The sequence below is a fragment of the Odontesthes bonariensis genome, chromosome 10 (genome assembly GCF_027942865.1).
Source record: "Odontesthes bonariensis isolate fOdoBon6 chromosome 10, fOdoBon6.hap1, whole genome shotgun sequence".
In the NCBI taxonomy this organism is placed as follows: Eukaryota; Metazoa; Chordata; class Actinopteri; order Atheriniformes; family Atherinopsidae; genus Odontesthes; species Odontesthes bonariensis.
In genome coordinates, this window is record NC_134515.1 from 11,064,053 (window position 1) to 11,086,136 (window position 22,084).

The 22,084-nt window shown below is 41.2% G+C and overlaps 1 protein-coding gene across 3 annotated transcripts in view; it reads right to left on the reverse strand.

The window, feature by feature from the left end:
• Positions 1 to 22,084, reverse strand: part of slc35h1 (solute carrier family 35 member H1) — an 81,686-nt gene that overhangs the window by 47,082 nt on the left and 12,520 nt on the right. Inside the window, exons 9-15 of one of the 3 annotated variants that reach the window (XM_075476236.1) lie at positions 21,524 to 21,657; positions 18,044 to 18,074; positions 15,632 to 15,640; positions 11,459 to 11,543; positions 5,880 to 5,984; positions 1,965 to 2,108; positions 327 to 503 (exon numbers count right to left, since the gene is read on the reverse strand). In XM_075476236.1, the coding sequence (XP_075332351.1) occupies positions 327 to 503; positions 1,965 to 2,108; positions 5,880 to 5,984; positions 11,459 to 11,543; positions 15,632 to 15,640; positions 18,044 to 18,074; positions 21,524 to 21,657 (685 nt within the window). Of the gene's footprint in view, positions 1 to 326; positions 504 to 1,964; positions 2,109 to 5,879; positions 5,985 to 11,458; positions 11,544 to 15,631; positions 15,641 to 17,210; positions 17,300 to 18,043; positions 18,075 to 18,906; positions 20,554 to 21,523; positions 21,658 to 22,084 lie in introns of those variants that run through there. The other 2 variants (XM_075476234.1, XM_075476235.1) reach the window with 2 other exon arrangements.

Here is a 22,084-nt window from a genome sequence, read left to right on the forward strand (position 1 = left end):
TTTTAAGATGGGGTTACACAACACAACCAGAGCCACTGCCACACCAGGCACTGCTGCTTCTCCTTACTTTTAACTGAAAATTGACACGACCTGATTAAAAGTTTAATAGCTGGTAAAACATAATACTTTACAACCTCTAAAACTTCTAAAAACAGCTCTAAAATCTTTCCAACGTACCACTGTAGTTACACTGTTATATTGTTCACATAATTAGGCCCTTAGGCGACCATTATCTCTGGGATTGGGTGTGACTCGCCTCCTTGCCAGGACCCAAATCATCAGAGTAATAGGAGGAATATGGGTGTGTGTGTAGTGTTGTTGAATACCTGCGGTTGTGGCAGCAGCAGTCGTGGTCATGGGGTCTGGATACAGAATTGTTGGCAGACCCAATAGAACCTCTGTTGCATCGTCCAGGTCCCCTGACCCCGACCCGCCTGGCAACATCTTCTTCTTCTGCTCGCGGCTGCCACTGCGGAGCGTCTCCTCCTCCCGCAGACCCTCCACTGGAAGACAGGAAGTGTAGTGTAGTAATCCATATTAATTCTAAAGAAACCACTATGATGAACTCTTGGACCAGTGGCTGAAATGTTGATCTACACAAAGCATGATTAAAATATGATCTTTTCACATTAACCTGATGGGTTAATGTTTCAATAAAAGGGAAAGTTTTTTCTGTTGTTTCAATTATATCCGACACACTGAAATTCTGGGCAATGATGTTTTTTGTTTTTTTAATCAGAGTTGCACAACAACACTGCCAGTCATCCCTTTCAGAAGTTGCTCTGCCTGATAGGAAACATAATTATCTATTTGTGGAGAGGTTTTCTGTGCTCTACTCTACTTTTTTTCAAGTTTAGAAAAAAAACTGACCGCTTTAGAGATAAACAAGGGCGTTTGGTACCTTATTACTCATCTCACCAGGTGGCTTTTGCAAATCCTTGCCTGGAGTTAAGAGACAAGGTGAACAACAGCAAATTGGAGGTGAAATTGTTTTAAGAAGTAAGAATTGCCTAGAGTTGGTAACTCAATGCTGCTACAGCCCGGACTAAGTATAGGGCCCTAAGGGCGTCAAAGCAAACGAGAAAGACAAAGACGCATCAGGAAGGAATCCCAGACTGCCATCATTCCATTATGACAGCCGGTGTTGCAAATTTCTCCAAGTCGAGGAGTTTTTCTTGCCTGCCTGGACACGCTCAACCCGACACAGTAACCTCCTATCATGCTAGCACGGTTTGCCACGGTTTAACCGCAGGCTGCATCCACATGCTATACAATCCCATTCGAGCTCTGGGAGAGAATGAAACGGGCTGACAATAAAATATCAAAAGTGACAGGGGCTCATAAGACAATGATGCACGATGTCCCAATCCTATCATTTTCCTCTGAAAACTGTTGTCCTCCCTGCTCCTTTAAAAACAGTCACAAAGTATGGGGAGGAAGCCATTATTAAGGTTCCCTTTGTGGCCCAGGATAGCAAATTCCCAACCCATTACACATTTAACTTCCATGAGAGTACACAGTAGCTTCAAACAGCCTGCTTTAAGCCTGTAATCGGACTGTGGCAGTACTTATACCTACTCCCTGTGGGTTTGAGGGATTTTGAAGGAGCTATTGTCGTAAAATTTGGTACTACTTTTATTAATCATTTTGTTGTATTGCCCATATTATCTCACAGTACAAACCGAGTCAACAGCAGGTATACATACATATATAAATATAGTATTTCCTTTGATCTCTTGTTGCTTTTGTACATCCCTTCATGTCTAGATAAATAAAAATGAATGGATGGCAGAGAAGAAGTTTATCTAGAAGGAAGTAATATAACTCTGTTAAAGAAATTTGCGGACTATGTATGGCTGAGTTATTCCACAGTGCAGATAAAACATCCTAGAATGACATTTTCTAAATAATAAATCCTGAATAAATTAGTCGGCCGCCCTGTTTTTTCCCCCCATGTTTCTTACTGGTGAATCGTCTCTTTGCGAGAAGTTTCTCTGTCGTCCCGTTGAGTACGAGGACTTGGAGGGAATATTCCTGACTGGAGTCCAGTCCTGCCACTGTTGCCCGGCCCCGGGTGGTGGTCAGCATCAGCTCTGGTTGTGGCACCTCTGGAAAGGAAAAGTATCTTAAATGACAAACGACTGCTTTGATGTTTGACTAACACCAAATTGCTCAATTTATCCGTTTGCGATCCTTTCACTTCAGTTCACTCTGTAAGCCTCCGTTTCTGCTTTGCTGCCATGTTGTTTTCTTTAATCTTCATGCACTTTTTTAGCGTTTGCAAGAGGATTTTTTTTCCTCTATCGTATAGAAATGCAACGACTGATCAGCGCCTCAGAGGTCCGAGATCACTTTTGATTGATAGATGACAGCTCAACCTCCTGAGCAACAGTCACCTTTATGCATGTGATTCTGGAGTTGCGTTTCTGTGTGCATCACAAGGAAAAAGCGCAAATATGGAGTCAAGAAAAACAGACACAGATGTGGATCACTCAGGTAAACAGAAGACCGGGCATCCTCCCATCTGACACATTAGCACCAATGGAACTGGTAACTTGCACATCTGGACAGACATCATCGATGCTGAAAGGCTTTAGAGCAACATCTGCTCCCATGCAGGGAAGGCCTTGCATATTTCAGCAAGACAATGTTAAACCACATTTTGCATCCATTACAACAGCATGGCTTTATAGTAGAGTCCTGACCTGCATGCAGTCCAGACCTTTAACATACTGAAAACATTTGGAGCACCATGATACATGAAATACAACAAAGAAGGCCCAGGACAGTTGAGCCTGCTAGAATCCTATATCAGAAAGGAGTGGGACAATATTCCACTCCCAGAGGACCAGCCGCTGGTCTCCTCAGTTCTCAGATGCTCAAAGGGATGCTGCACAGTGGTAAACATGGACCTGTCCCAACTTTTTTGAGATGTATTGCTGTGATCAGCTATAATTTCTCATTTGAATAGTTTACGTGCTTCACTTTAAACATTTGATATGTTTTATATGTTCTATTGTGGAAAAAAAATATCAGATTATCAGAGTTTTAAATAGTTGCATTTCGTTTTTACTGAGGTTTTACACAGAATCACAACTTTTCTGGAATTGGGGCTGTACTAAATGAGGTTAAAAAGGGTATTCATGGCAAAAAACTTCTAAATATATCATTCATTAACAGGCCAAAATGGGAATTTAATTGTTTTGACTGAGAGTTAATTGGTTTTCTAAATAGCAAATAACTAAACTGACAAAAATTTAGAGCCAAAGCCCAACCCATTTTTCACTCCGAACTGATCACATATTGTTGCTTGACGAGAGCCCGCTGCACCTGTTTTTGTTGTGATCATTTTGGACATGCAGGGTTTCCCAAGCTGGCAACAAGACAGCAACCGGTGGGGCACCGTTGCAAGTGGAAAATAATGATGAAGTAGCCAAAGTTAACAAAAATTAGGGCTGGGCAACGATTAAAATTTTTAATCTAATTAATCACATGATTTCCTTGATTAATGACGATTAATCACATTTGTACGCAAAATCCAAAAATGAATCCAAAAGTAGTGTGTACCTTTTAGCATTTAGTTTTATTTTAAATGTGCTGCCATATGAATGAAAGTGCCATAACATTTGTTGTGCAAACACACTTTTAACATCAGCATCTTTATGTAGTTTTTATGTAGAAGCCTCGCTCCACTGTCTGTTTCCTTGAATGACTTGCTGGTAGGGATGGGAATTGATAAGATTTTTACGATTCCAATTCCATTTTTGATTCTGCTTAACGATTCGGTTCTTTATCGGTTCCCTTATCGATTCTCATTTGGAGAAAAAGGACAACAAACCGGTCGATTAGCATCAACTTTGTTTAGTTTAGAAGTAACACGAGTCATGACCTTACAAACCCAACAACGGTGAGGTCCACATTGGTCTATCATGGCCTGGGTAATTTAACTCTTCCCTGCTCTGGTGAAAGGAGAAGCTGGAGGTAGACGTGAACTGGGGGTAGTACCACCAGCCTCTGGCTCTGAGCCAGTCAGGCTCTGTCTCTCATGATTTCATCTAAATGTAATGCATGAGAAGGCATTCATTTAACCTTAACCGTTACTAAGAGCAGGTTTTACAATGAGGCAAATGGCGCTAACATGATATGCAGTGTTAGTTTGTTAGTTAGTTACCTGCAGTGTTAGCCGAGGACATGCTAACGTTGCTGGGTTCAGATTCACCAACGTTAGTCCGGAGCAGATCGAAAACGCGACATTCATTCATAGTTATGTTGGTAGTATTTCCTCCCTTTGGTGAAATATTCACTTTGCAAGTTGCCCTGTTGTCGTCTTTTTTAGGGATGTGTAATCAAACATTTGAGCGTTTGTACCACTTGGGCGCCATGTTTACTGTTGACTGCTGGCTGCACTGGACTCGCCACGCAACGTTGCGTGGTGACGTCATTCGCGCCCACTGGAATCGATAAGGGAATCGTTTGCAAAATCGCCAAACGATTCCAAGGAATTGAAACACTGGGAACCGGTTCTCAGCAAAAACCGGTTCTTGATTCCCATCCCTACTTGCTGCTATCAGTTGTGTGTTTTGCCTTTAAGTGATATTTTAGACTGGAACTACTACGCTGAGAAGACAATTCAACTTGGCAGTGTTTACAGATGACTTTGGTTCTGTCAACTCCGCCGTCTGGGAGAACTTTAAAATGAAAATGGCCGAGTAAAAGTTCCGTACCCTTCTCCATGTTTGGTGGATCCGCCGATTACTTTCTTTTCTCGTTCCGCAGCAGACAGCAACAGACTTTTACAAAATGAAAGCCTGTGAGCAACAGACTTCTACAATAGTGGCGTAGTGGGTACAGCAGGCGCCCCATGTACAAGAGGCTATAGTCCTCGCTGCAGCTGGCCCATTACATTACAGGCACAAAAGCACCCCCCAAAATTGTTTTTAAATTTATTATTTCTTTAATTAAAAATGAAAAAACTGCGTTAATGTGCGATAAAATATTTATCGGCGTTAAATAATTAACACGTTAACGCGATAATAACAAGTTAACTTGCCCAGCCCTAACAAAAATAAAAGAAAGTGAGAAACTTTAGCATCGAGGTTTGACTCAAACATTTGTCCGATGCTTGGAAACCAGATGTGTTTATCCGACTCTCCTCCTCCACCCTCCGTATGTGTGAGTTCTTCATAAGCACCGTAGAGCAACCTTTTCCTGTCACTGTTGTGAAGCTGATACTAAACAGGATCCGACTTGATCCTGCAGCTGCCTTCACTTCTGCTCCCTAAATTGCAGTTATAAGTTGCCACCTTTCAGCATATCTTCTCAGAACTGTACTTCCTTCCTCCTTTAAAATCTTAAGCACCACCTTTTCATCCTTGTAATGCTACTCTGAGTCTACACCTTTAGGCACAGCAAGTCTTGTGTAGGACTAAATTCTTCCCCTTTCTCTCTGTCAGACCTGCCTGGGCTTAGCTGCAGAGAGTGGATTGGAAGATAAGAGGGACACAGAGAGAAAACAAGGAGTTAGAAACACAGGAAGAATCACAGATGTGAAGGATGATAGGAGGAGATAATCAACTGAAGAAGAAGAGAGCTGACACATTCATGGCAGTCTGGATTACAGCAACTTTGCTGCCACATTTATATCCACTTTCGGACTGGAGAAGGAAGGTCCGGGCTTGCTTTATGAAAACAAACATGAGTACAAAGACATCAGACTCTTTTTCATGATATATTTCTATCTGAGAGACATAAACACAGCATTTGACTTACTTTGTGTCAACTCTGCATGTTTTGTACTGTCAAATGAATTAAATTATGATTTCATCTGATGAATTTCATCTATGAAATGTATCTCTCCAAAATGAATATGAATGTCTCACCTGAAAGTGGTCTTACTCTGACTTTATAGCCCTGAATGGGTCCATCGGCCTCCTTCCATTTCATCTGCAGTCTGTCTTCAGACAGAACCGTCAACTTCAGACGACCTAGGCAGGGTTAAAGGAAAGAAAAATTCAAATTAGGATTTAAAATGTTCGTGTCAATTATGTAGGTCAAGAGAAAAGGTTAAAAATTACAGCTCGAGGATTTTCAAAGATCAAAGACACAAGCTGGAAACCCGTCTTCATTCCTCTCGCTCGTCAGGGCGGTCTAACCCCGCTGACTTCCTCCTCCTCAAATCAAATCCATCTCTTGTTCTGACTTCATCTACATAATTTCCAGAAGGGGTTTCCTAACAAGCAATGTCTTTCATGTCTCTACCATCCCGTCCACATTCATCAAAGCCAGCCCTGTCCTCGCGACTGCAGCAGAAACAGGAACAGGACGCTGGTTTAGGACCTCTGGGCCAAAGGTCACGTCAGAGGAGTGTTACAGACTTACAGTGGGGCAGGGTACTCTATGTAATATGTAGTGGGGTACTATATGGAGAGGATGATGAGGGGGAGGGGAGGAAAAGAAGCAAGGAAGACAACGGGGTGTTGAAATGAACATCGTGAATCACAAAACGTTGCTTTTCATCACTTCCGTGGTCGTATGACCCCCTGCGCTCCACAGATCCTTTTCTGCCTTGAATGCGTGTGTCTGTGTGTGCGTTTGTGTCCGTGTGACGGTCGGAGAGGACCAGGGGCCTCTGGAGGGTCTTCATCGGATGATCAGAAGGGTCTGATGGGAATCTGTAGAGAAAGGGTCAAGGTCTTACAGACCCGCTAACAACAACAGCATTTCCAGACAGCCAGGCAGATATGCAGAGTCGTACAGTGCATGCATTGTACTTCCTGGTGTGTGTGGTGAGAGCAGCTGTTGTGGCCTTCATTTCAAACTCTGCACTAAACTAATCAGCTCTTTGTGTTCCGATTATTATTTCTTTTGCGATATGGGGTAAAAAGTACCATTAAATATAAGAATAAATGCAGAAGTTGCTGGATTGTTCTGTTCATGTAAACTGGTGAAACTTAAATTGAACTAATATGCTTCACAAAATTAATTAGATAATGTTTTGTTTTATTAAAAAGAAAAAAGATCAAATAAACATAATATACCCTTAAATGTAGAGAGATATGCTTTGCTTATTGCGGTGTCCACAGATGGAATGTTTTAAACGTTTGCCAACTTTTTACAGCCACTAATGGTGCAATAAAATGCATTTTCACTTTTATTAGGCTGTCTTTGTCTAGTTAAGGGAATGGATCGAATACACAAGCAATGTCAGTGCTGTAAACACCCAGCTTTGAGAAAATTAAGTGGAAAAATCTGTCAAAAAAATTGATAGACACAGTTTTTGACTATAGAGAACAAATCAGACTTTGAATAACTTTTTAACCTTAAAATGAAAATACCTGAACATCTTGGAGCTCAATAGGACTCAATAGGAGATCAATGGTTCCACTGCAGCATATAAAATGAGACTGTGTGTGAGACTGAATTGCAACTCTCTTTACCTTAGACCCTCCTAAGTTTACCTGCCTTCGTTTTTCTTCAATACCTGAAGCTAAGCTTCTTAATACTTGGTCATGTCGCCACATATACCGGCCTTGTGACAGACTAACCTTACAACCTGACACAATATGCCTTAGAGTTGCAGTACCTGAACATATAAGAACATAACGGGTCTCCATTTACCCAGAGTTTTAGGTTCTGGGGAGTTGGTAATACAACACATGTTGCCCATATCAAAAATCTAATACTCCTTTCCTCCATACTCCACATTTTTTTCCAACTAAGCTTTCTCTTCTCTACACCTTCCCAATTCACCCACCGTCCCTGCTTAGCCTGAGCCACTGCCTTTGCACCCCTTAACATTTCCTCCTGTCTACGAACCTGCTCAACAACTAGCTTTCTCTTCTCCTTGGGACCTGCTCTACTCCACACTGGTTTGCCTGGGCCAAGCCCCAAGCCTCCCCGGCCTATTTGCACATTGCCCACAATCTCTGTATGTCTAAGAGTTGCTTCTGCCTCCTGAGCTGCCGTTCTTGGTTTCCACTTCCTCCCCTTGGTTGGGTTTGGAACCACCTTACTAACTACCACATCTTTACTCCCAGCTAACAGGAGCTCTGTCCTAACTTTAGTACATTTAAACTCCTCTACTAGACTAGATACTGGGAGCTGGAGTATGCCCTTCCCATACAGTGCCACAGTACTTAAACATCTAGGAACACCTAGCCACTTCCTAATATAAAAACTAACTAATCTTTCCATTTTTTCTACAACAGATAATGGAATCTCATACACAGACAGTGGCCACATCAACCTAGGAAACAATCCAAACTGCAGACACCACAGCTTCAACTTTCCTGGAAGCTCCGATTTATCTATTCTATCCAGTCCCTCAGCAACATCTTTCTGAAACTGCACTGCCCGCTCTCCATCATTCATGTCTGCCTGGCACCACCTGCCTAAACTCTTTACTGCCTTTTCCCTAATTATTGGAATGCTTTCTTCATCTATTACAAACTTTCTATCACTCAATTTCCCTCTACTTATTGAGATACTTCTAGACTTAGTAGGTTTGATTTTCATACCAGCCCACTTTAGATTTTTGTTAAGTCTCTCAAGTATTCTCTTCATACATGGCACTGTTGTAGTCACCAACGTCATATCATCCATGTAGGCCCTAATTGGTGTAAGGCGCATGCCATCCTGGCGTGTCTCTCCAGTTACAACCCAATTGGAAGCTCTAATAATTATTTCCATCGCCACTGTTAATGATGAAATCATACACCTTGCCATAATGCCTATAGCTAGCCTCTGCCAACCTGTTGTGAAACCTGCTGTACTTAGGCACAGTCTAACATTCAAGTCTTTTTTCTCAATCTTGGCTGTCTGAATCTGATGCCAAATCATGCTAGTGTGCTCTTAACACCCTGCGAAACCTGGTATATTATAATTAGCCATTAGAGCCTGTATACATGTTGGAGATCATTTCTGAGTAATGCTCCTGTTGCATCACCTGCAGAAAAGTCTGCAACCCTGTTGCTTGGCTGACTGTTTGATACAGCAGTTGTTTAATTAACTCAGAGGAGAGATTCCCACCAACAGCTCCTGTTAATAACTTCATATCGCGCTCTATATTCATTGATGCTATCTTAGAGTCTGTCTTTAAAGCAGGAGAGCTGCATTTGAAATCAACTTTACAGACGAAATTCTGAAAATGTTAAAGTGAGTGGTTAAAAACCTAACATACATGACAGTGTGCGCCTTTGTTGTTTATGGACAACAGGCTTTGAGTCTTAAAATAACTCTTAAATGTGTTTAGATAGGTTTACATGTTGCATTTCTCCTCACATTAAATTTGAAACACTATTTATATTCAAAGCCAATGTCTAAATGTCGGCTTTGGAAGTTGCTCCTGCAACTACACCTGTTCCTCATCTGTACTCATTAAGGCATCCTTATAGGAGCTGCAGGAGAAAGCAGTCTTCACCAGATCGTCTCACTATCTTTAGTGGTAAATCGGCTCTTTATATGATTCTACGTATTGATCTCAAAGTGTCTCTGACTACTCCCTTTTCCTCCAGTACCAGCCTTCCTCGCCTTCTCTCCCATCACCCTGATTTCCTCGTACCTGCCTCGCCTATATCCTAGATATCCTGGCCAGCCATTACCAACAACCTGCCTGCTCGCCCCGCCGCCGACTCTGATCCAAAACCGACACAGCCAGCACCCTCCCACCCCAACTATCCACCACACTAATTTTAAAAAATCTTTTACCTGTATCTTTTTCCGTCTGCAGTTGAGTCCGGATTCTTTGGCGGCTTGTGCTCAAGCCGTGACCGAAGTGACTTATTAAGAACTGATTGCTAAGTATTAAAATTAGGGCTGGGCGAGTTAACTCGTTATTATCGCGTTAACTCATTAATTATTTAACGCCAATAAATATTTTATTGCGCATTAACGCAGATTTTATTTATTTTTTTATTTAAAAAAAAAAAAAATTCTAATTATTATTTTTTGGGCTTTTGTGCCTGTAATGTATAGGAAAGTTCAGAGAGACAGGAAGCAGGGGGCAGAGAGAGGGGGAACAACATGCAGCACAGGGCTGTCCGATGCGGGACTCGAACCGGGGCCAGCTGCAGCGAGGACTGTAGCCTCTTGTACATGGGGCACCTGCTCAACCCACTACGCCACGGACCACCCCTGTTTTATTATTTATTTTATTATTGTAAAAGTCTGTTGCTCACAGGCTTTTATTTTGTAAAAGTCTGTTGCTGTCTGCTGCAGAACCGGAAAAGAAAGTAATCGGCGGATCCACCAAACATGGAGAAGGGTACGGAACTTTTACTCGGCCATTTTCATGTTAAAGTTCTTCCAGACGGCGGAGTCGACAGAACCAAAGTCATCTGTAAACACTGCCAAGTTGAATTGTCTTCTCAGCGTAGTAGTTCCAGTCTAAAATATCACTTAAAGGCAAAACACACAACTGATAGCAGCAAGTCATTCAAGCAAACAGACAGTGGAGCGAGGCTTCTACATAAAAACTACAGAAAGATGCTGATGTTAAAAGTGTGTTTGCACAACAAATGTTATGGCACTTTCATTCATATGGCAGCACATTTAAAATAAAACTAAAAGCTAAAAGCTATACACTACTTTTGGATTCATTTTTGGATTTTGCGTACAATTGCGATTAATCGTGATTAATCAGAGCCCTAATTAAAATGCATGTAATGATAACCCTGATTAAGCTTTTTTAATTTATTTTATATTACGATTACTGTTTATGCAAACATTTTTAGTTTTTGGATAAAGGTAGCCCACAAAAAAAAAAAGAATGAAAGTATAACAATATCAGAGTTAATTTATAATCGTTTATGACAGAAAACTAAATCAAATTAATCTATAAAGCACATTTAAAATAACCACAGTTGTGCTGAGCAGAAAATCAGGACACAATAACAACAATAAACTAAATTAAATAATCAGATTAAGACAGATTAAAACCAAAACAGAACACAAAGGGAAGCTTCATTGGTGAACATTTTGGGGCAAATATTCTGTTGCGTTATATATTTGCCTGTTTTGGCGTTAAATAGTTGCGATCGACATTTAAAAGGGACTGGTACATTTTTGCAAATGTATTTATGGAAGTTTCCCTTTGTAGAGCACAAAATGTGGGGAGGAGAGGATCTAATTCAATCAATGTGACGTATTTACTTAGAGAGTGTGACAACACAAAGACTCTTTATTAATTTAATGTCAGAGGTAGATGTTACCAGAGTATAATACTCTTTTATATTCCTTTACAATGAATTTTTTAGGGATAAAAAAAAAACAGTGTTTTATCGTGGGTTTGTGACACAGACATATGCATATGATTGGTTCCCTTGTGCCAGTTTGTCAACAGGCTTAAAAGACACATTTCATCCAAGACCAAAAACAACACAATATAGACGTTTGTATAGACCCTCTAATCTCTATGCTCTGTATTCTCAGTGGGAATAAAACAGTTATATTAGGCTATTACCTTGGCCATGGACCCCTGACGACAGAAGCAGAGGGACACTGAGCAGGATACACAGCATTCCCCAGGAAGGAGACATGAGTGGGGCCTAAAAACACGAAGAAAAAAAGCATCAACACAGTATTACACTTATCTATTTTTGGTACAAACTACCGGAATAATTCATTTCCAATTGTTTTCAGGTGGAAAAAAAAAAAAGTATAAATCCACAAGTGCAGGATAAAATGATGCTATTCATCGGTGTTGGGACAGATTCTGGCAAACGGGCAACGTATGGGATCAGATATATTTCAGAAAACCAAATATCGAGTGAGATTTCATGGGCAATTCAACAGGTTTTTCCCTTAATGTTTAGTTTGTACCGTCACAAGATTAGACACATTTAAAGCATTAAAAACTAAAAGTGAAAAATCCTCTAATTTGTGAATTCTCATCATTTCTCCAAAATGAAATGTTTGGTTTCCTCTTCAAAAACGTTCAAATCATTTATTCATCTCTATCAGCGACCCATTTACGCATCTTTTCCCCATGGGAACTCTGGACTGACTGACTGCAGATTTGTCAGCACTTGTCACAGACTGTCAGACTTCACACATCTAACAACGCTCTTTAAGAGACCATAAAACTAACAAGCCTCCAGAGACCAGGGCTGGACTGGGGAAATTTTTCAGGCCGGGCATTTTTAACCAAGACCAGGCCACCACCAGGTATTGAAGGGGAAAAAATTAAGTGCGCTGTGACAGCATGTTTTTTTTTTTGGTCCCTTAAACTACTGTTTCCCCAACTGCTTTTGACGTGCGTACCCCTTAAGCCTTTTTGTCATACCATGAGTACCCCTTCACTCATGCTCTATGTGACTATGCTGCACACATTTGTTAATTTTGCCACATACCCCCTGCAGTGTGCTTGCGTACCTCTGGTGGTATACGTACCCCTGACCCCTTTTTGGGAATCACTGCCTTAAACGATCAATGTGCACCAGGAGACACAAACATTTTTAACACTTTGAGAAGCATTGTGAAAAGTTCTCCCTAAATACTGTTATTATAGGCTTGTCAAAATTATGATCTATTGACCGTAGGTCACATTACTTTTTAGACACGTGTCATTTCTTTCAGCCTTGTTACTTAAATTTAAGTTAAGGAATTATATTAAAAGATTCATTAATTCATTTTAGTTAATATAATTATAATAAATAATTATATTAACTAATTATTTAGTTATGCCCGATATTGTCAGGCATTTCGCAGCATCTGCCTGAAGGGCTGCTTTCTTTTGATCCCTGGCTCTTTCAGCGCCACCCTTCCTTTTCTTTCCACTAACATCGATATTGCCCGCTATTGCTGTGCCTGGCACTACCAACCTACCAACCGAGGACGAGATGGAGGGGTAGGCCTAATTGGCCTGCCCTGCCCCTCACCTCATTGGCCCAGGCTTCAATCAATCATGACTAAAGGGCCGATCTACCAGTTTATGCACCAATAGGAGGGTTTATATACCGTTATCCACATATTGCGTTATGTTTTAAATCTTTATTATATAATATTTCGTAAAAAAAAAAAAAAAAAAAAAGCGCAGGCCAGTAAGTCATCAGGCCAGCGGGCAAATGCCCGGTATGCCTTACTATCAGTCCAGCGGTGCCAGAGAGGGTAAACCTTAAAGCACAATGCATGCTGTTAACCATTTCTCTTTCCATTCACTTTAAGATACACTATTTTGCCAAACGTATTCACTCACCCATCTAAATAATTATATTCAGGTGTTCCAGTCACCTCCATGGCAGCAGGTGTATAAATCTAAGCACCTCGGCATGCAGACTGCTTCTACAAACATCTGTGAAAGAATGGGTCGCTCTCAGGAGTGAATTCCAGTGCGGTGCCGTGATAGGATGCCACCTGTGCAACAAGTCCAGTCGGGAAACTTCCTCGCTGCTAAATGTTCCACAGTCAGCTGTCAGTGGTGTTAAAACAGTGCCTGTGTTTCAAATCCTAAATTGTTGGTTGTGCTACAGCTCCCACGTCTCTGTATGAAATCACGATTGCATCTCTAAATTGTTTGTTTTATTCTATCTGTCATTCTTTGTAATCTGGTTTGACACGTACTGCTGTTATGTCTCGTGCTGCTGACCCGTTTTGGCCAGGTCACCCTTGTGAAAGAGATCCTGATCTCAATGGGCTTTTATCTGGTTAAATAAAGGTTAAATAAAAAAAAAATAAAAAAACAAAGCGGAAGAGATTGGGAACGACAGCAACTGGCCCACGAAGTGGTCGGCCACGTAAAACGACAGAGCGGGGTCAGCGGATGCTGAGGCGCATCGTGCGCAGAGGTCGTCGACTTTCCGCAGAGTCGGTCGCTACAGACCTCCAAGCTTCATGTGGCCTTCAGATTAGCTCAAGAACAGCGCTAGAGAGCTTCATGGAATGGGTTTCCATGGCAACTGCATCCAAGCCAAACATCACCACGTGCGATGCAAAGCGTCGGATGCAGCGGTGTAAAGCACGCCGCCGCTGGACTCTAGAGCAGCGGAGACGCCTTCTCTGGAGTGACCAATCAAGCTTCTCCATCTGGCAATCTGATGGAGGAGTCTGGGTTTGGCGGTTGCCAGGGGAACGGTACTTGTCTGGCTGCATTGTGCCAAAGTGTAAAGTTTGGTGGAGGGGGGGATCATGGTGTGTGGTTGTTCTTCAGGAGCTGGGCTCGGCCCCTTAGGTCCAGGGAAAGGAACTCTGAATGATGCAGCAGACCAAGAGATTTTGGACCATTTCATGCTCCCAACTCTGGGGAAACAGTTTGGGGACGGCCACTTCCTGTTCCAACATGGCTGCTGCACCAGTGCACAAAGCAAGGTCCATAAAGACCTGGATGATCCAGTTTGGTGTGGAAGAACTTGACTGGTCTGCACAGAGTCCTGACCTCAACCCGATAGAACACCTTTGGGATGAATCAGAGCGGAGACTGCGAGCCAGGCCTTCTGTCCAACATCAGTGTCTGACCTCACAAATGCGCTTCTGGAAGAATGGTGAAAAACTCCCATAAACACTCCTAAACCTTGTGGAAAGCTTGCCCGGAAGAGTCAAAGCTGTTACAGCTGCAAAGGGTGGCCCGACGTCATATTAAAGCTGCAGTCTGCAACTCTTTTTCAAGCATAATGCCTGGAACTGTCCGGGGATTCTGAAAGTAGTACATTAAATACCCCAATACAAAAAAATGAGTTCTCTAGGTCCCCTATATGTCCCGCTAGGTCCCTCCAAAGCCAGCAGGTTTGTTTACAAAATTGCAGACCGGACCGGTAAAAGGTAACCAATCAGGTTACGAGCTGGGCTCTGCTGCCTGTCAATCACCGATTGTGCACGCGCGATACAAGGTAGGCTCGTCCCCACGCTTATTTATCTAGACTATTGAACTTCATTACGGGCTTGTCTACTTACTGTGTCTTCCATGATCGCAAATGACAGGTGAGTTGATGAATGAGGAGTCGTGTAGGCGCATCTGGCGTGCACGTAGACGTGCACGAGTTCTCATATGTGTTTTGATGGGGCGGGACAGGAAGTTGAATAACTTTTTATTTTTCGGTTAAAAAATAAGCATTTCTTGCATTTTGCGACTACGGAGGTCACCGTTTTCAACTTCAAGCGTTCTGATAGATCATGTAAACTCTTAAAATGCCAAAAAGTAGGACTTTACGTATGACAACAACAAATCCTGCAGACTGCAGCTTTAAACCTTCTGGATTAAGAATGGGACGTTACTGAAGTTCATATGTGTGTGAAGGCAGATGAGCGAACACTTTTGGTAATATCGTGCATCTCATGAATGTAATGACCTGACGCTCTGACTCTCATCAAGAAATTTAATTTGAGGCCTTGAAATATTATCAACTACAACAGCTGCTTAGATCATTAGGAGTTTACACACCGTTACTAAAGTGAAGAACTCAATGAGGGTAATTATTACAGCTCATTGTGACCAACAAAATAAAGCTAAGTTAACTTTATGCTTTTTTTTAAGCACACTAGAAACACGTGGGGAAAAGATTGTCATTTGTAGGCAGGTGAACTTTAGAAATCTGGGTCGAAAACTTTGACATTTGATCATCGCGAATAAGAACATTGTTTAACAGGAATGAGCTGAGCAAAGCTTTCCTGGTAGTTCAGCCGAAGTTTACAGACATGTGACCAGATGCGTCTGAGAGAAGTGATCAGAACAAATTACCAGTGACATGAAGGACAGCTGACAAAACTAAACCGGACTCACAGCAGTTCTAAAAAGTCAAGCTGTTGTGTTTTGTTTTAAATGCGTCTCTGAGCTTCCTGGTTGTATTTTACATCCTCGGGGCTACAGACCACCACAGAAGAGAGTTTGAGACAAATATCCAACATCCTTGCAGGCTTTCAGACCACCTGATTTACAACCATCATATGCAGTACATGATATAAGTATGTTGCTGTCTTTCTAACGCTGATGTCAGGTCACACACACACACACACCTGCTCGCCTGCCCCCCAGACACAGACATCAAATTCCGTTTTTACTCGGACGATTCAGGGATGTTCGGCTTTAAAAATGTCCAGCAAAGCGACCCCTTGAGATGCTGCCTTGGTCAGACAAAACTTTTGGAAAATAGATTTTAAATTTCAACAGTTTTCTTGGTGACATAAAAGGTGCAAAATAAAATAAATACAGGGGAAAGCATGTGTGGTGTCTGTGGTCCATTTAAAAGTAAAGTAACCCAGTTAAATGAGAACAATGACACCTATTCGTAGGCATTTTAAGACCTCTGACCTTCTGAGTCTTAGGACTTTTTTCTTTTATCTATATTTGTGGTGGTGAAAAACATTAGAAACTGAAGATGTTTAGCCCCCATTCCAGTTTAAGGGAAGCACATTCGTGTTTTTCTGCAAAAACTGAGAGCCCATTTACTGGTTTTTACTCAATTCACAAGAAACATTTTTTATGTGGATTTGTGGATCTTTCTAGGAAAACACAAAAATCTCCCATTAAAGATTTTCTCTGTGATTCTTAATGCTCTAGTCACCATACAATTGTTCCAAAGGTAGTTACATCATCATATTCATCGATGCCTTTTACTGACAAGAAAGACCTGACCAGGTAAAAAAATAAACTGACACCACCACGAAATAACTTGAACTCCAGTTGACCTGTGAAGTACCCAGGTGGTCTAATGACAAAGAAACGGGAGAAATGCGCAACACTGGACTTCAGTTCAGGTATCTGATTTTTTTTTAAGGTTGTTTCTGCATGTGTGCAACTCTGTCTACTTAAAGATTGCCATATTCTGCATTGATTATGATAGAAAGTATGTTTCATGTGCACTTCTTAGTGCTTAAGCATTTAGTCGCGTTAAAACCGACGCAAATCAGCGCTAATAACTGCGCAAATTACACTAAATCGTTGTTTTAAACTATAATAGATCAATACGTTCGTATTTTAAGTTAAATACACACAGCTTTGATGAGTGTCTTGCGTAAAAGGGGTAGTTTCAGTGACGTAAAGCGACGCACAAGCAACTGTAGGCCTATGTTTGTTAAAACGGATTAATCGCATCGCAATCTTCATGGGTTTTGAGGTTACAGGTGCCTTTTCCAGTGGTTCAGAGCACCCATCGAAGTATATAACCTCTTTCTATTGTTCAGCTGAGACCTCGGGACCTGAAGCGGACCAACAGAATAAAATAAACTTCGTTCAGCCCTCTTTCGGGGCTCTTTGCTCTCAGGACAGCCAGGTGATGTCTTACCTGGCGGTTCGGTGAGTCCAAGTTATTCCCTCAGAATGGCGCCGCACGGCATTCCAGAGGTGGGATGTCAACATGCGCAAGTTCCGCTAAACTGTGAGACAAGCTCTTCTCATCAGTTCGTATCTGAAGGGGGTGAAATTCGAGACGAACGGTCCTCCTGCTGCTCTGACATGGGCGTGGTACTCCAAAGAATGCCGAAAGGAAAACTTCACAGGGAGGCCAAGGCCACTGCAGGCAATGCGGAACAATACCTGCCACCTACAGGAGCATTTTCAGACCAGCTGCCACTCGTATATAGGGATTTTTTTAAAAAAAAGAGCATAAAGCTTCTTCCAGGACACATCTTTAGAAGTAATGGGGGGGTTATGAGCATAATTCAGCTCATTAGTGGATTCAAATTTAAATGGATAAACATGCGCGTTTTGGCTGGCAGGTCAGCCAGGTACAGTGTTGATGGTGCAGGTGGCACATTGGCACATGACAAGTGTGATTTAGATTTGCCATCATTAGTATTGCGCAAAAGTCTTGAACCGTTCCTCGTTTCTTTATATTTTGGCTCTAAGCTGCAAGACGTACTCTTTCAATTTGGTCCTGAACAATATAGTTCTCCAGGCTCTCTGAAGGTTTTTTTTTTTGGACACTGGCTGCTTTTTTAAGCTCATTTTCATTCCAGTCTTTGTACCTGATCGTTTTCAGAGCAAAACAGCTTTTTGTTTTACAACCATGAGACGTGTGGAAATATTTCAAAAGTGAGCTGCAGTACAGTATCCCTGACGTGTTTATGGGTCAGACTAGTTCTGGTATTTACAAATTATCTCCCAAATCCTGCAGACAAGGGTGAGGCTATTGGTGCCGATGAGACATCTGAGCAACAGAATTGTGCGCAATTTGCATCTTAATGTACATATTTCTGTGCTTTTATTACATGTTACTTAATTTCCTTTGAATTTCAGGCTGGAGCACCGGTGACACGAGCAATTTCCGAAAAGAATCTTTGAAGTATTTCTTATTTATGACGATCACAATAACGAGCTGAAGAGGTTAATGTTGGCACAGTCCATTGGCTGCATTGCTGCCTGCTCCAGTTTGCAAATATGGTTTATTAAAACCAATGCACCGTAAAGTTTGAGTATACCACTTGTCTGTAGTCCACTGTTTAGTGGATAGATGAAATACTGGGAATACTGCTAGATTTGTTTAAATTTTCTAAATCCACCTAAGTTGATCAGTGAAGATTAAAAAAAAAATGCTTTTCTTTGTCCTTGTCTGTCAAATAAAGGTTAGAATAAACATTAAAGTGTTTATAATCTCAATTACTGGAAATGTAAAGATTCAGTGTGACACAAATAAAGTTTGAGGCATTGCATAAAAAGTGGGGGCGGGGGTTTTAAACTAACGGCACAAATAGTGGAACAAGGAGATCAGAAAAATGTAAGTATGCACCAGCCAATCCTGGGTTTTCTCAGGCAGCTTTCAGCCAGCTATGTTGTTTTACACTCCTCGAGGAAGAAGCCACAGTTCCTTTTGTCTCAGGGATGGTGGATTAAAGTTCATTAAGTTTGAGGACCTTATTCCTGATCTGTGGGTCTGCAGCATCTTCAGACTCCTTCATCGTCTTACTGCTACATGAGCATCTAGGACTCAGGTTGGATGCTTGTAAGACACAAGGGTGTTGGTAATAAAACATGAAAATATCCAAGGTGATTCAAATTGATTTATTAAAAAATGAGAACTATGACAACACTGTCTTACTGAAAAATCTTTAAGAAATAGCTTTTATAAACTTGAATAATTAGCCTCCATAACCACCATCTCCAGATGGATATTAAAAATAGCTCTTCTTTAAAGTCATTTGGACTGTTAATAAGGCACAAAAAAGGTAATTTCATCTCTTTAACTTAGACTCATAAGGTTAGACACCATTAATATTTGATTCAACAGTCTCCAAACCAGTTAAGGAATATTTATAGCAATTTAAAGGGGACACATTCAGGAAAAAAACTTTTTTTTCTGTGGTTGAGAGCTTAAATTTAGGTGTCTGAAGTCACTGCCCACTCAAAAAAAAAAAAAAAAAAAAAAAGTGAGCCTTCAGATTTCAGATAATGTTGCATCCTCTGTACCTCAGAAGTGGGAAGTTGAAACTCTTCAGGTCTTACTTTTTGCTTTTCTGCAGTTGGTTTTAAAAAACTCGGGCCAGTTCGACACCGCTTCTGACCAGACTGCACCTAAGCGGGACCGTTAGCCCGGCAGCTGTCCACGGTCCAACATACTGATATTCTCTTAAAAAAAAAAAAAAAGGGCATAATATGTCTCCTTTAAATTACATTAAATTAGATTATGAGCCAGTGTTGGGTCACAAGAATATGAAATCACATTAATACAGTCCACATAATCAACTTTAGAATGTCTCTTGAATAACTTAGTATTCAATAGCAGATTTTTACACCTAAAACGGCTCAAATAATAATAAAAAAAAAAAAGACGTGTTTTTGACTTTTAGTAGAGGATTTCAAATGAGCCTTAAGGCCTTAAGATTCAGGACAGTTTTCTTCTGTTAACTGTTTGATGTAATCAAGACAGTCACCTGAAGATTTATGGAAAACAACCATATATATATATATATATATATATATATATATATATATACACATATATATAAAAAAAAGTCACATTAGCTTCGATGTCCAAGTGAAGAAGAAAAGCAAAGCCAGCTGCAAAAACTTAGAGATTCGAGGAGGAATATTACACACTTATTTCACATAAAATAAATTAAAAATGTTCTTTTCTTGGGAATTTAATTTCTCAGACAAAGAAAGTATTAAATGTTCCTTTGACAATGCCCTTCTGATTCCTATCACATAAAAAAAAAAAGAAGATATTTCCAATGTGGCAGGCAGGCGGAGAAAACTGATCCTCCACATTCCAAGGTGTCAAATATTCCCTTTAAAGCTATAACACACCATATATCACACTCTGTTGACGTTTGCGTGTATTTGCTACATTTAGAGTCTCCCTAAGGCAAAAACATAATCTGTGTTATGTTCAAAGTCCACAGCGAATGTACAGCTGATAAGGGGGCCCTTTCCTGACCTGAGGACATGATCCAAGGAAGAAAAGAACCCTTAATTCATCTTTTTGGATCAGCGTTTCTCAAACTTAACAGTTTTTTGGGTTTTTTTTGACGGATGAGTAAAGGGATGGGTGGCATGAAGGTGGTGCCCATGAGCCGTGATGTCGGCATCGTCATCATCCGAATCCTCGTGTTCGTCTCCGTTCTGCCGCAGCAACGGAAACTCAAGCTCTGTGCTCTTACTGTTGAGCTCCCTTATAGAAGGGCCCTTATCTGGTGGAAGACAGCAAAAAAACAACAACATTATCGTCATTAATAAATTAAGTAACGGGTTTGTTTTCCCCCATTTTGTAACATTGCAGCGTAGAGTCTGAAACAGCCATGATTTCTACATTTAATCCCATAAAACCAAACTTAAATCTGGATGTGAAATGCTACATCAGTGGACTTAAAGGGATAGTTTGCCTCTTTTGACATGAAGCTGTATGACATCCCATACTAGCAATATAATTTATGAACATTTTCTTACCCCCTGCTGCGTCCTGTGAGCCGAGTTCCAGCCTTGTTTTGGCGTTGATGAAAGTAGTCCGGTTAGTTGGCTGGGGACAAAAAATAAAGCGTTTTGCTTCTCAAAACGATATGCGTTCAAAAGAGTAATACATTTGCATCACAAAATCGTTCAACAAAAAAAGTCAGACCTCACAATCGCTGGGCGCTATTTTCTCTCCCTTCGTATCACTGCCTGCTGTGTAGACCTTGCAGACCGAAGTGCAGGCCGAGCAGCAAACACCGTAACAGGTGCGGCTGTCGGCAGGTGGCTGAACGCATTGATATGAAGGGAGAGAAAATAGTGCCAAGTGATTGTGAGGTCTGACTTTTTTTGTTGAACGATTTTGTAATGCAAATGTATTACTCTTTTGAACGCATATTGTTTTGAGAAGTAAAACGCTTTATTTTTTAAACCCCAGCCAACTAGCCGGACTACTTTCGTCAACGCCAAAATGAGGCTGGAACTCGGCTCACAGGACGCAGCAGGGGGTAAGAAAATGTTCAGAAATGATATTGCTAATATGGGATGTCATACAGCTTCATGTCAAAAGAGGCGAACTATCCCTTTAACCCCTTTCTGCATCTTCCAGCATCTGCTGGGATTAGCCATTGTTTTGCTTTGAAGGTTGCTAACTGGCAGCCCCTAAGCCCGACCCTCAACCTACAAAGGAAAGAAAGTTCAAACACATAAAACTTACTTTTGGAATAATATGTCTTGAGTCCCACATGTAATGAAATGCCACATAGACACACAGCAAATCCCAGCCAGTTTATCGCGCTCATTTTGTCTCCCATCAGAGACGCAGCCAAAAGCAGCGTACACACCTCCTACAGCAGCACAAAGAAATAAAAAGGTATGACCAGTGTACAGCGACAGCATTTCCTCCAGGGTGTTAAAAAAAAAAAAAAAGAAAAAAAAAAGGGGCAACTGTCAAACCTGGCAACGCAGCACGCTTGCAGGTTACTCGAGTGACATACACGGGGCACAAAGCTAACATTTAATAGCATGTAAGCTAACATTCACATAATGGCATTTTGCATTTAGATGTCACCTGACACAATATAACTCTGAAAGTCTGAAACTCGAGTGTAACAAACCACTTAGATCGCTACTTACATTCATCTACAGCTACTTGCAACACAGCATTCTGGCGCAAATTTTTTTTTCGTGCACAAGCCGACTTGGACGTGAGCCAGTGACAATGAAATGGTACAGTCCGTTTCAGGGGTGTCCGACGTTTTACTACAAGCATCT